Source organism: Rhinolophus sinicus, linkage group LG04, assembly GCF_036562045.2.
Source record: "Rhinolophus sinicus isolate RSC01 linkage group LG04, ASM3656204v1, whole genome shotgun sequence".
Taxonomy (NCBI): Eukaryota; Metazoa; Chordata; class Mammalia; order Chiroptera; family Rhinolophidae; genus Rhinolophus; species Rhinolophus sinicus.
In genome coordinates, this window is record NC_133754.1 from 28,127,352 (window position 1) to 28,142,560 (window position 15,209).

General features: G+C 39.2%; 1 protein-coding gene across 8 annotated transcripts in view; it reads left to right on the forward strand.

Annotated features, from left to right (window-relative positions):
• SCEL (sciellin) overlaps positions 1 to 15,209 on the forward strand; it is a 98,437-nt gene that overhangs the window by 21,927 nt on the left and 61,301 nt on the right. For 6 of the 8 annotated variants that reach the window (XM_019742553.2, XM_019742557.2, XM_019742560.2 and 3 more), the window contains exons 5-9: positions 136 to 204; positions 4,614 to 4,682; positions 5,363 to 5,401; positions 6,183 to 6,263; positions 8,466 to 8,531. In XM_019742553.2, coding sequence (XP_019598112.2) covers positions 136 to 204; positions 4,614 to 4,682; positions 5,363 to 5,401; positions 6,183 to 6,263; positions 8,466 to 8,531 — 324 coding nt within the window. The remainder of the gene's footprint in view (positions 1 to 135; positions 205 to 4,613; positions 4,683 to 5,362; positions 5,402 to 6,182; positions 6,264 to 8,465; positions 8,532 to 15,209) is intronic. The other 2 variants (XM_019742559.2, XM_074329415.1) reach the window with 1 other exon arrangement.

Consider the following 15,209-nt stretch of genomic DNA (forward strand, 5'->3'; position numbering starts at 1 on the left):
CTCTAAATATGTCTTTTCTTGGTAACATATACATCTTCTACTGAATAGTCCAAAACTTTATCAAATGCATGATAGGATTTCTTAAACTATTTTTTATATTTTATTTGATCTTTCTGTAATTATGTTTTGATACAGGAAAGCAAATGAGATACATGAGCTGAAAGCCACAATTAGTCGGTACAGATCTGATGACACTTTGGACAGGTAAGGTGTTTTTGAACTATGTAAGCAGAATGCGTAACATATATTAAATCCCATTTCTTATAAAGCATGAGATATTGAAATGTTTACCAAGGTAAGCTTTCAACCATGATATTTTATCTCCAGGGACAGAAGGGCTATAGGGATTAAATTATCTTTTTCAACACTCACGAAATCTTGACTCAATAGCACTATTTCCCTAAAATCCTGCTAATAGTAGATAGAAAAAATTCTGAAGAAACTGGTTTTTGTATAGGTAGGGGTGGGCTCAGTGGAATCAGTTCCATTTAAAATGGAGACTATAGATATTTTTATGAATACGAAGAGTCAGTCCTTATTCTAACATTTGGTCTTTCCATCCTGATGGTAATTTCTCTACAACTACTTTATGGAGAGACTGTAAATTTTAATAACACAACAGTTTTGATCCACTCTAGGATAAAGACATTAGCTCTTTACTTTAGAAAGTAAAACACTCTTTCAGGACTGGAGTCATCGTATGGCTTACAGAAAGAGTCCATTATGTTGTTAGTCCACTCTTACACAGAGGGAAAGGGCTCATCTCTATAGAGAAAATTGAGAAAGTCTATTCAGGTTGAGGTGTAAATGCTACAGGTCACATTTCAATTTTATATTTAGTAAACATGCTCAGTAAGCATAAGAAAAGAGCAAAGTTAACATCTTTAACTGGAATCTAAGCACGATGGACACCTGGGGCCATTGATAGTTGAGGTCACTCCCTGTAGCTAAACATGTGCTGCTGTTGTAAACAAAAATGTCACCTGCTGCATTTTAAGCAGATGTGCTGAAACTTATGGCATCTCGTAGATTCTATATGCTGACCATGCCAGTGTTAATCAACGTAGCAAATGTGTGTACTTTACTCATAGGTTTTCAGAGTCAGTAGCCCTAAAGGGGGATGGTCATCACGGAATCCCTAAGGAGTTGACTTCTGTCTTGTAATGAACAGCCTTGGCAAAGATGAGTTTGTGGAAGTATATGTACGAGATCTCATCTCCACAGCACTGAGTGGAGAGAGGAGTCAAAATACTTCTGTCCACTCACCTTGGCCTTGCAGGATGTCCTATTGCACCATGAATTGAAGAAGGAAACCCTATTTCTAGGAATGAATTTGAAAGTGAGATATTTATGCCTCAAGCAAGCTAAGTATGTGGCAGTCTTTGCAGGCTGTGTATCTAAAAGTTTATATCGGGCCAGTCAAGAGAGCCTTGGGATGTTAGCAACAGACTAGACCAGACTTTACAGGCAAACTAGCTCACCCTCAGCTTCAGCTGCAAATGAGAATCACTGTAAGAGCTTCAAAACTTGACTGACAACTTGTTCCCACCACCTCTCATCCCCCAGATTCTGGTTTAGTTAGTCTGAGGTGGGACCCAGGCATTTTTTAAAGATTATAAAGTGATTCTAATGTGAATTAAGAACCACCAATTAGCCCCAAACCTCCATTTTATACTCTAGACAGTGGAGCCAAAGATCACCTACTTTATTTACAAAGAGGTTCAGTGACATGTTTGGGAGAAATATGCTGGTCAGCTCATTCCCCAGGCAGCTCTGTCTCCCAACAGAAAGCTATGTCTCTCAAAGTGTGGAAACAAATATAAGGGAGAGGACACAGGGGTCAGTAAGGGAAGGCTAACGGCTAGTCCTGTTAGCAGGAGTTGGACTCCATAATGCAGGCCGCTCCAAATGCAAGATGTGAAAACATTTTAGGAGGAAGATGATCAAATATATCTGGTGCGTGAGTGTAAGTGCATTTCAATAATGATGTATTTTTTTTTAATGAGTGTAAGAAAAGTACTGAGTTTACATTTGAAGGGTTCCCTTTAAAAATAAACATAGGTATGTAAAAATATCAGGTGTCCTAAAGAAACATAAGTAAGTAATTGTGTAGGTAGCATATTACATGGCCCAAATCCTGGAGGTGGTTTAATGACTAATTTGGAAAACCTAGGTTAGGGTGACCTCTAGTGTTCTGTTGTGGAAGTGTACGTTTTCCTTTGGTTCTTTTGATAACACCGCCCATTACATTGGGTATTTCCCGTCTCCAAGACTGATTCCAATTAAAACAACTTATTTCATATTACAAGTTGGCAGTAACTTAATTTCCAAGAGAAGCATAAAGTTCATCTCTAAGTAATAAGAAATTGACGTATATTGGAATGGTGGTTTCCGGTTCTCCCCATTATTATCCGTAGGCCGATCCCCCTAGTGGAATTGAAGAATAATAACTAAAGGACAACATGTTGACCTAATACCTGAGTAGTGGGATAAGCACTCTATAGAATCAGGCTCTACTGGGAAGACTGGAGACAGACGACTTCCTAGTGGTACAGCCAAGAGAAAGTCATCTACCTTCTCTGAGATTCCATTTTTGTCATCTATGAAATGAAAATAATTATGCCTACCTTGTAGGGATGTTTCAACGAGTAGAGGAAAATGTATAAAATGAGCAGCAAAGAGTAGTAGGTACCTATTTTTTATTTTTACATGCAGTTCTGCCCGCAAAGGTTTACACTGTAGAATTTTGATTCATTTGACTTTAACATCAGACCTCACTTTTATTTAAATCTTGAGGATGTTTGCTATTAAGGTTCTGTTTGCTTTAGACTGATTGTTGCTTTCAGTGTTACAGAGTACATTTCCCAAGATTATTTTTATTTTATATGAAGGTTTCATAGACGCCTATAAAATAAAGTCTGAGTAGAGTTTCTAAGGAACATTTACGATGTAAGTTACCTGTCATCTTACTTGTGGTATTCACAGAGGTTTACTGCAGAGCCCTTTAAATATAAACATATCGGAGGCTCGGTAGTAGTGCGGGGGAGATGTTCATAGTCTTTTGGCCTGGTGATCACTTTAGATAAGAGTATTTTTTATACATGGATTCTAAAACTCTGCACGAGCTGATGCCTGTATTGTGAGCAGTCTGTTGAGAATATGGAGCTGCAGAGGATGCCAGCCTTCCTTTTTGCATTCAAGAGTTATCAGTTTATAGTATTATTTACCACAAACAGAAACTGTATTTGGAGTTGACTCATAAAATTTTAATGTTATTTACCAAATGTTTTAGTTACACATGTCAAAATGACATCTCGGAATTAAAATTATTTTAAACTTATGAAAATGTCACATTTTTTCCCAATTTTTTTTTTTTAGAGTGAGGAAATTTAGTGTCCATCTTCCCAGGAATAGTTTATATAAAGGCCTGTAATAAAGTTGATGGTAAAAGTGAAAGTTTAGAGAAAGTTGTAGTAGACCCATAGTGTGGGATGAACAGGAGAGTCTTGCTGACCTTTTGTTTTCCTGACCCTAATTTTGCTACATCCTAGTTTTGTGCAAGCCTGAAAAATGCTCCAGAAGACTGCCTCATGTCTCAGAAAGAACTTTTCTATCTGGTGTAAGTGAGGGAAGAAAAGGAACAGGAGCTGCAATTATGAGATCCTGCCAAGGGCATGGAGATACCAGGATTCCTAATTTGTCGTTTCTGACCCATGGGATAAAAAACACCCCTTTTGCAGACCTCCTCTCCTTGAAGAGACCCGAGATTAGAGAGATGAAACCCTCTGATGGCCAGTAGGCCTTATTAACAAAATGTGTTAGTCAAAGTAAATTAATTTGCGAGGGTAGAATAGGTTCCTTCTCTTGCTCCCACAGCACTGGGGTTCAGTACAATAGATTACCGCTTGCTTTCATCAGACGCCAGTGTGATTAGCTGGAAGAGTAGGGAACATCTTTGCTCCATGAAACGACTCAGGGACCTAAGTTCTTTCCATGTTTTAATGCTGCCACCTTCAATCCTTCGGCACCAAAACCCTAGTGGAAAAATAAGAAAGAGCACTGAGGATCACGCAAGTGGTTTCAGGATGAGTCTGGAAGTGGCAGACAACATTTCTGCCCGCATTTTTTAGAGTTCAATCTCATGGTCTAACTTAATTGCAATGAAAATTGAGAAATGTGGTCTTCCTATGTGCTCAAAAGGAAAATAAAATGAGTTTGGCAAACACATAGCATTGTCTATGCCACAAAACATTTAAAAAAGTATGTCTTCTATTGATATATTTTACCAACCTAGGAAGTACTGTCATTGCCTGTATATATTATTAAACAATAAGTAATATAAAATAGTTAATGTGTTAAATGTCCAGTGAGTCAGAAAGGCTAGTTGAAAAGCGTAAACTTTAAAAATTCCAAACTCTATCAAAATACTCTTATAAATAGATTTTGTCACAAGTGACTTATTTATTGTAAATTTTCTAAAATGGAACATCTGAAAAACATTTCTTTTTAGTAGAAAAAAGTTACATTGTGAGGGTATTCTAGCACAAAAGAGGTCTAAAAACGGTTTAATAATATAATGTTCATCCAGACATTTTTCTTCTTTCGTTATAAAGGATCTCAGACAGACATGATGCTGCTAAAACGTATAAGGCCAAAACCTTGGATAACCAACTAACCAATAGGTACCAGTATTTACTAACTTTGGGAAAAACTCAAGTACAATATTTTTCTAAGCATTATTTATTACTCACAATTCTTTGAACCTACTTAATATCTTTCTGTAAATTCTTATCCTCTTTTTTTTTTAACACAAAAAGTCTGGAGTAATAACCTTTATTCCTGCTCATGGTTAGAGAAAAATAAAATCTTGTTGCATGACTTAAAAATCAAAAGAGCTCATGAGGGGTGTAAATATGTAATCGTTATGTTGTTTTGTACACCTGAAACTAATGAAAAAAACGAAAACGGAATCAAGAGAACTCATTGCTTCAGGCCATTATTCTTATCACATTTATATTTCTGTTTAAGTTACCCTGATGGAAAGATTATGAAATACATGTAAATGTCCATTATTCATTCTTATTGCTAAAGAAAATTACTGACCTCAACAAATAAAAACATTGGGCTTAAAAGATACTAAATTTTCTGAAAGAAAATAATTGTTTTTGCAATCTAGTACAAGATGTAAAAAGATCATGACATCACCTTACCAAATTTATTCAAATACTGATGTTTTCTTTTACTTTCTGTCAAATAATGTCTAACCCTTAATAATAACTCTAAATTCATAGACAATTGCAAATAGATGTAAGTATTAATTCTTTGTTGTTTCTCAGACTTTTGCTTTTATTTTTCTTTCCAGATACATGCCTGCATTTAGATCACCAGAAGCAAGAACAACGTATGTACTTTTCTAACTGAAGCTACATTTTAAGAATAAAGTATATTTCTTCATATGTGTTCAAGAATAACCAGGATATACTGCCCTCAGGCCCAAGTTTCATTGTAATGCAGCCACATCCCAATTGTGTGAGCAGAGTTAAATACTAGAAAGACTAAAATGGTCTGCATAGCTTCCAATATTTACTACATGGACTTTAACAGAAAAATTTGCCAACCTCTGCTCTAATCAAACACCAACGCTTAATTCATTTTTTTTGTTTTGTTTTCAAATCCGTATTACGCATGCCTCCCAAGATACCCATCACATCTACAACTCAATTGAGTCATGAAATCATGGGTTTGTTAGCAATCTATTTAGATGAAATGTATTTTCCCTGGAATGTACTACTGGCAGTTATAAACTCCCCAAACTAGGTAGAGTTTGAAAACTTAATTAGTCTTTAAATTTGTATTTACAAATAAAGTAATTTTCAATGGACCCCACCTCTCAGGAGTTGAAACAGGCCTGGATCAGTCTGGATTTCAGACACACAGTTAAGGTCACATGATAAATGATGTCGTCATTCAATTCCCTCAGTTTTAGTTACTTAGATGAGAGCCTGTCAATTTATAAAGTGCATAAACTGAGGAAGAACTCTTTTTGTTGTCCTGTTTTCAAGTGAATCATTTTGTGGCAGACAGAGAGCAGGTGACAATGTGAAGAGATTATAAGCCCTTTAAAAGTGGGATAGAATGAAAATGTTTCAGGAATGTGATGACTTGTTCTTGTGATTTTATAGGCAACCTAGAAGTTTTTTCAGCACAAGCGCCACCAGCACCCCAGCTTCCAGCTCTGCTACAAGCCCTGTAAAGAAAAAGAGGTACAGTGGGCTTGTTGCATCTGCCTCTTGCCAATATTCTGTCAAGGATTGTTCTTTATTAATTTCTGAACCAAATAATCTACCAAGGACCCCATGCCCTTCCGCCTTGTTCTCTCCTCCCTTCCCAGGGACCCAGCGTCTAGTGGTTTCTGTTGTTCTCAAATGTTGGTCTTCTTTCCCCCAATCTCCTTTCTGAATATGCAGACTTTTCTCCAGTTCTCTTAGGGTCTTGAATATCTGGGTAATGTTATTGATGACAGAGACAAGACATTAAAAGATCAACTATTTCAGGGATCACATTTTGACACAGTCCGATGATAGCAAATGCCTTACCCTGAAATCGTGACTGTGGTGTGGCCATCCGTCACCATGCTTCTGCGACTAGCCTTCCCGGTGGTCACCTCCCGTGCACTGTGGGTTGGGCTGGTCCTACTTCCAACTGTAGAGTCACAGGCCCTATCCCACGACATGGGTCTGCCTCCTGCTCCAAGTTCCCCTATGTGACCTCCCACATTCTGCCTGTGCTGAGTTCTGTGGCATGGAGAAGTCCTGGACACATGGTGGCAGACTATTCTTCATGAGACAGAAGGGGATGGTGAAAGCACTTTTTGCATCCTGAGGAGGACACAGTGCTACTGAATCATGATGCTAACGAAATGCAAGCATTTGGGAGCCTCAGTGATTTTCACATTCATTTTCTTTGCCTGCACCTAGGACCATGCTTGGTATAGGGTAGGTGCTCAGTGTTTGTTGATGGACTGGCTGACTGCCATAGGCCTCCTAGAGAGAAATGGCTGATACTATTTTTCCTGTAGTTGGAATTCTGTTTGTGCCTGCAGAGTCTCAGAAAATGTGGTAATCTTTCTCTTAGACCCAAATTTCATACGCCCTGACCCTTTGTTTGGAACAGATTCCTAAAATCAGAGGGAAAATTTAACGTCAGTTAATTCTGTCTCCTTCCCAGTACAACAACATTTCCCTGATAGTTTAGGCAGAGTTCAGGACCACTGGGGCCAGCAACACGACTCTTACTTGACTAGCTCTCTTGAGGAGCATCTACTACTTACACAGAGGTGAAATCTGCTTTGATCTATCCCATCTCATCTTAGTTCAATCCTGTGGTGCCTCAAAAAATACAGGCTGCTTTAAGAAATTTTGTTTTGTTTTTAGTACTCCGGGTATAAGGACACCAGAAATACTTAGAGAACAGGTTTTTCTCTTAGGAGTGGACTGCTCTGCTTCCAGACTGAGGTTCTTTTTAAAGGCACTGGATGTACAGGGGTTATAAAGAAAGTAGTAACATTTGATAAATCTAGATAGTAGGTTCATGGGTGTTTATCATAAAAATACCTCCTTTTCTCTGGTTTTCTGCATATCTGAAATATTTTATAATGAAATAATAATCTTACGCTCTACTCAAAATATGGCTTTAAAAAACTGTGCGATAGAAAACTCTGACAAGTTATGATAATGAAAACATAAGCATAAATAAACACCACAGCAATGCTAATCTCAATTTTACATATGTATATGTTTATACACAAATACATATATATCCAATTAGAAAGATGCCTTCATATTACTAGGGCATAATTTTAATTGGTAGAGATAACCAAGGGTTATCTAAGATACAGACCAAACTGAAGATATTCAGAGGAGAATGACATAGCATAGGGAAGAAAGGCTAGGATAAGAAGGACAGGAGAGTTGGATTTAAATTTTTGAAGCATGAGACAGAGTCAAGATGGCCGAGTAGGGAAACTCTGAGCTCTCCTGCTCCCACAAACACATCAAAATTACAACTAAATTATGGAACAACCATCACTGAGAACCATCTGAAGACTAGCTGGATAGAATTCAGATAACTAAGGATATAAAGAAGAAGCCATGTCAAGACAGGTAGGGGGGCAAAAACAAGGTCCAGATTTCCTTTAGATTTCTTTTTAAAGAAATGTTCACAATGTTTAATGTTAAAGGAAATGGGAAACGGAGTTTCCTTGGGAGAGCAGATAGCCTGCAGTATAGGACAGTTACTTTCTACTGCATTTATGAAATAGCTTTTGTTTGATTTCTCAGGCCTTGTAGAAAAGTCATCTCCTTGCCTTTCTTACTGTCAAATTATTTTCAGCTTTTCCTGTAGATATGTGGGTGGGATCAGGCCTTTTAAGGACTGTGTTTATAACTGATGTCATTTCTTCACAGACAGTCCTGGTTTCCACCACCCCCTCCTGGTTATAATGCCACTCCAAGCACAGGAGCAAGCAGAAGGTAAGGGGAAAAATGTCAGATGTAATTACTATGTGATTTGATGGAAGAATGCATTAGATATTGACAACATGTAATTGTGGATGCTTTGGAATAAAATGGAGGCAATTTTGTTAACTCTGAGCACCGAATAAGACAGTGTCCAGTGGGAGTGAGGTCAGGGAACAAGGGCCCCTGTAGGAAATCCGACAAGCTGCGAGGTGTAAGTAAGTAGCTGTATTAATTTGCTAAGGGCTGCCATAGCAAAGTACAACAAAACGTTTCCTGGCAATCTTTGTCATTCCCTCATTTGTATAAGCATCACCCTGTTCTCTGCCTTTATCTTAACATGGTGTTATCCCTGTGTGCGTGTCTGTGTCCAAATTCCCCCTTCTTATAAGGACACCACTTCATATCGGATATGGGGCCCATCCCACTCCAGTATGACCTCATCATAACTTAACTAAGTACATCTGCGACGACCCTATTTCCAAAGAAGGTCACTCTCTGAGGCACTGTGGGTTAGGGTTTCAACAGGTGAATTTTGGGGGTCACAATCTAACCCACAACAGTGGCAGAGGAGAGAATGGGGTCAAGCACGGGGGCAGGGGTTCCCACGTGGGCTCCTGGTGCACAGTCCCTTCCAGGTTGTGATGGACCCAGAAAACTGAATTGGGGTGTGTGGGGCAAGTTCTTTGTATACTTTAAGTGCTAGATGAATGTGTTCTATTTTTATTTTTTGTTGTTGCTGAGAGCAATAACTAAAACAAAATTATAGGCCGTGTGGAGGACACCATGTTCTACAATTTCCATGATAAGAATGTCGGCAATAACTTAATTTAATAAATATTTACAAAGTGATTACTCTGTGCCAGATATGGTTCTAGGATCTTGGAACATATTAGTGAACAAAAAATGGAATCCACACTCTGGCTTTCAAAGAAGTAGAAGCAAGTATAGAATTATAATCTGTGTCATCACTAATGCACAGAGAAAAATGGGTCTCCGATTTGGTTTTTGCCTTATGGTATCCAAAACTGTTTTCATATCATCGACCCATAGAATATCTTCACCAAATACTTCCATGTTTCAATGGGACTATTCTCCCAATTCAACAATTGGAAAAGGGAGTTATTAAATGATATGCTTGTCTAATGTTAGATTGGTTTATTTCCCCAAATTTTCATCTGCTGTGCAGGCTTTTAATGTCTCTTTTATTTCCAAATGATGGAAACATTTGGAAAGAAATGTCCTTTATTTAATTTAGGTTGGAACTATAAGGTTATAAATAAACTTCCGTCGACCAATAGACACAAAGAGCTCAAACTACTTTTTTCACATCTGTTGCTGCATCTATATGTGTGTGTGCGTGTATATACACATTGCATTATTTATATGTAACATATATATTATATATAACATTATTGAACATAATGAACAATCAGTCTGGAATTACATCCACATTTTCCCTAAGTATTTTCTTTGGAAACCTGCTTATCTACAGTTGACTTCCAGTTGAACTGCCAAGAAAGGATTATATTTCTAGTTTAAAACCCTCTTTCTCCTCAGGCTGTGTTTAGATATTTCTCTATAAGTGATACCTTTCTCTTAGCTACCTAAGTGGGGGAAATTTTAACTAGGAGTTTTGCTAGTTACTATTGTTTCCTGAGTGTTGTGAGGAATTGATAAATAACTGGTACTTAGAAATAGATATCATTTATTTCCAAAATAACTTCGTGTTTTTGTCTTCTGTTCATTATTCCAATATTAATGTAAATTATCTTTATAACAAGCAACTGGTTATATAACTGTGAAAATATGGAAGGATTATTCATGAGGGAACATCTCATGCTGTCAGTGCCCATGGAACGTGTGGATCCCTGCACAGAACTGACAGTGCTTGGCTCTATGCCCTTACAATGAATGCGTCGCTGGGTGTGATTTCCAGGGAAGATAAATGAGTTACAATGCTTCCATTTCTGATTCCGGGCTCAGATCCATAGCACCAGAAAGAAGGAAAAGTGAATTATTGGACTCGGTTGATCAATTTAGATATCCATCCCTTTTTTAGAGTCACAGATTATTAATATAATGGCTAAACTGAAAGACTTCTCTTTGAGAATCAGAACTAATGTCATGCCAAGCTTTCAGAGAAGGAGAAAATAGTAACAATATAGCAATGCCTCTGATTTTAAAAGTGCTTTGCTTTGGAAGAGCTCAAAGTACAGCTTCTGTTTCTCACCTTTAATGCCAGTGCATTCCCAAGGCTGAGAAATAGCCTTTTTAGTAAAAGCTGAAAAATAGAAGCAATTATTAAATGATGAAAGCAAGCAAAAGCTTCAAAAAGAAGGCTTTGTCCCCAGAAGAGCCCCCCCCAATGAAAATAGGTCAAAAACAGATAAAAATTATTTTTAGTACTAGCTAATAGCTCAATGAGAACCTTATTCCCTCTTATTCTTCATTTATACTGATCTCCTTCCCCTTCTCTCCCTTCCAACCTACTGCAAAAGAGTTTCCCCTTAGTACTGACACTCTCACTCTCTTTTCTGTTCTTCATTTTATAAACCTTCATTATCTCCATCACATAATCTTTCCCAGAAATGTCATTTCTCCCGTATACCCCTGTCTGTGCAGCACATTTGAAAAGACCCCAAGACTTCCCAGTCATTACAGGAATGAGTCTTTTTCCTGAACTTTGTAACCCTTGACCTCTCTGTGGCCTTTGGGACCATGGATCCCCCATCCTTCCATTGTTCCTTTCTTGACTTACATAATGTGGAACAATCAAATTTAGTTGAGTTTGGATTGGAAACTACTGTTGGTGTTGCGTTTGGATGGAAATCTATTACAGGCACAGTGTAAGCTGCACCCATTTTCTGGTTCCTGCCACCCTTAGTTCACAGACGTAATGAGCTTGCTGATAAATTCTTGTTGACATATCAGTCCCTAGGACTACTCGACCTTTCAAAAAGCACCACTGACTATTCATGCCTTTATGAAATCTCCCTTATTGTCTTTTGAGGAATGCCATCCCCCCAATGCACTCTCTTGGATCTCCTTTTATTTCTCTACCCACTCTTTCTCAGTTTCCTTGACTACGTCATCATCCTCCACCAGCCAGGAGATGTTGATGCTCCTAAAGGCTCAAAGTCTTGCTTCTCTTCTGAGTCTCTGTCCTGCCCTCGGCAGCATCGTCCATGCCCAGGGCTCCAACGGCCGCGTGTGTGCTCTCTATTCCTTCATTTGTAGCCACTTCACACCTCTACTCTGACATACCTTTGCATAGCCAACTGCCTGCCTGACACCTTTATTTAGACGTCTCAAATGCACTGCAAACTCCACATGTTCAAAATGAAATTCACAGTTCTCCATACAAAGCTGGTTCTCTGTCTCAGCCAGTCAACACCCCTGACACCTTGAAGTTCTTTTTGACACCGTTCTATCCTTAACCACCCAAATCCAGTCCATTAGTAAATCCTGTCAATTTACCTCCCTATTGTCTCTTGAATCCATATACCTCTTTCCATTTCTGTCATCATATCTATCCTGGGCCACGATAGTTGCTACCCAAGTATTTTCCCTTCATTCACCCAGATATCCACTCGCCTAATCTCTTCTCTACATAGTTGCCAGAGTGACATTTATAAAAGGATAATTGGAACACATCACTCTCCTAAATAAAAATTAAGACTTTTCATTGTTCTTAGAATGAAGAGCGAAATCCTTAGTGTTGACCGCCAGCCCTTGCCTACCTCCATCCCTCATAATTCCCCGTTGCTCTTTGCTCCAGTTATCTAATCTGTTTTAAATGCACCATATTCCCACAGACCCTTAGCACATGAGGTTTTTTTCTGTGTGGAATGCTGTTTTCTCTCCCTTCTGGGGCACTTAGGCTCTTGTCGCCATGTTTTGATCTGATTTCTCTTTAAAATGTCACTTCTGACTCGTTTCTGTTGTGTTCTCTCTGCTCTGCACTAACTCAGGCATAGACTCTGGCGATTTATTTTCCTTGATTTGTGCAAATACCACTTGCGCAAGCTTTTAATGAAGATGTGGGGTGGTGGGAGTGGTAGTAATGCATTGTGGAAGCCCAGACCACGCTATGTAAAATTTCACATTACAAATTCCTATTTGTAACTTCGTTGCCCCCCCCCTTATTTATCATTTCTCACTGGCTGACATTTCTCTACAGCCTTGACCCTGTTGCTGTTTTCTTAGCAGCCCCTCACTCCTTTTTCCTTCCATCTCTCTTTCCCTCCTTTTCTTCTTCCCCTCCCCTCTGCTCCCCCCAAACCCCAATTCCTATGAAGTACTTATGCTGGGTAGTTTAGTTCTCCCTGTGCGGTGCTAGGCTATCCTCAGAGAATCTCATCCTCATAACTGGACATAATGATACACCCATTCTTTGGGAGGCATTCTATGCTACCTTTTAAAGTAAAATTATTGTCTCATGTCACAAAAATATAAACATCCAGTCACCCACACTTAAACCATCAAAACTGTCACTGACCTCTCTGTCTCCCTTACTGTGTTTCTTCAGTCATTGTAGTGACTTGGAGGTATTTTCTGATCAAGGGAAAGGATGCGACCACCTGGTGGCAGTAGCACTAAAGCTTTATTTGGGTGGTGTTTTGACAGGTTTGCATGAGGAGGGCGTCACTCACAGCATGAGGCCTTCCAAAGGCAACTGCACAGGGCCCACCACCCAGAGGGAGAGGAGGGCAAGCAGAGAGGGAGAGGGGATCAGTGATGAAGCTTATACGTCTGGATGAGGCCAGTCAGCAGTCTGGTGGGTCGTTCCAGCGTCAGGGAACTCCACAGCGTAGCAGCAGCTTGAGGTCTTTCATAGCTTCAAACGCTGGATAATATAGATGCACAAGTAACCATGACACAAGATCAACTGTGGGATCATCAATATTTTCTGGGAGCTCTGAGGTGGGAAGGAGAGCTTCTGACAAGGGATTCAGGGGCAAGGTCCTAAAAGAGGTGGGGCGGGAAGGAGAGAAATTACACTATGCTCGGTTTTCAAGCCCAGGGTGATTTGAAGCATGTCACCAATTAGTGTAGGAAGAATAATGAGGAATACACACTTGGTCTTATGATGCTGACTATGCTTTGATTCGAGCATGTAGAGCCTGGGATACTGGAAGGATATATTTGCGGAAGTCATTTCTAAGCAATGAGAAATGGGGAAGGTGCTCAGGCAAGAGGTTGGTGCTGGAGACCCAGATTTGGGAATGAACCCAGAAATTAAATGTGGTCTCTTCAGAGTGAAGTTACCTGTGGATAAAATATGAAATGAGGAGAGAATGAAAGTTGAGCCTTGATGTCTGACTAGCATGAGGTGGTAGAGGAGGAACCAGACAATGAGACCATAACTAGTGCAATTACAGGGTGAAGGTGAGATGTAAGGAGAGGTAGGAAGGGTGAAGGCAAGAGAAAGTAGGTGTATTCCACCATCCCAAACCAGCCCATTCTTCAAAGTCTGGTATGAATCTTACTTACACAGCTTTCCCAACCCAAGGGGCTGTCTTTGTCATCTGAGCTCAGAAGGCTTGTTGTCTGCAATCCTCACTTGAGAATTCACTGTGCAGGATCTTGAAACATTACTTACTTTTGAGGCGTACTCATCAACTAGATGGCATCATCTTATAATCCTTTAAATCATCAATAAATTTATCCATATTAATTTGTCAATAAGTACATATTGATTGATTAATTTTAATATTTCTTAGTATCTACAAGATAAGGAATTTCCCTCAACTCATCAATCGCATTTGTCTCTTTGTAATTAGGCTTTATTTTACGTGCTTAAGTTATTCTCTCTCTGTCTCTGTCTCTGTCTCTCTCTCTCTTTCTCCCTCCTTCCCTTCCTCCTTCCCCTCCTCCTTTCTTCTCTTCCTCCCTCTTCCCTGCCTTGCCCTCTGTCTCTTTTTCTCTCTCTTCCCAAAACACTTGTTGAGCTCTATGTTCTAGGAAAGCACTTTGCTAGAATCCAGGAATATAGAGACGTGTAAGACTCCGTCCCTATTCCAAGAAATTCAAAGTCTATCATGGCGTCAGTTTGATCCAGGAGATCTAAATATCAAGGCTGGCCCCAACTGAGCAGTTCCTTGGGGGCACGATAAGCACAAAGGCTGTAGAAGCATGGAAAGGGAGGCAATAGAGGATGTGTCTGAGGTACAGTAGGGTCAAAAGAGGAGAAGCTTGAGGTAAACTTAAAGAAGGAATAAGAGTAAGCCAGGTGCAGAGGTGAGGTGAGGATGGAGCCATTCCAAGCAGAAAGGATAGGACGAGCAAATGTTCTAGTGCCAGAGAGCATGGTGTGTGTGAGTGTGTGTGTGTGTGTGTGTGTGTGTACACGCATGCATGTGTGTATGCCTGTGTCTATTTGTGTGTGTAGAACTATGGGATTTCTATTCAAGAGGCATTCTCTGCATCCTTTATCAGTTACCTTTAGTGGTAGCAGGAAAACCAGTAAATCCAAATTTAATGTCATGTGGAAAGAGGTTACTTAGTATGAGACATTCTGGGTAAATACTGAATTATAATTTACGATAAGCTAAGGTATCTTTTCAGAACATCATGTTTCTGTTTTAAGACTTACTGCTTTGCTGTTATGTAATTTGAGCTCTATGTGCCAGAAATTATGAAGTTTATATAAAAGAAAGAACAAATGTCATCATTATGGAAAATTATTAG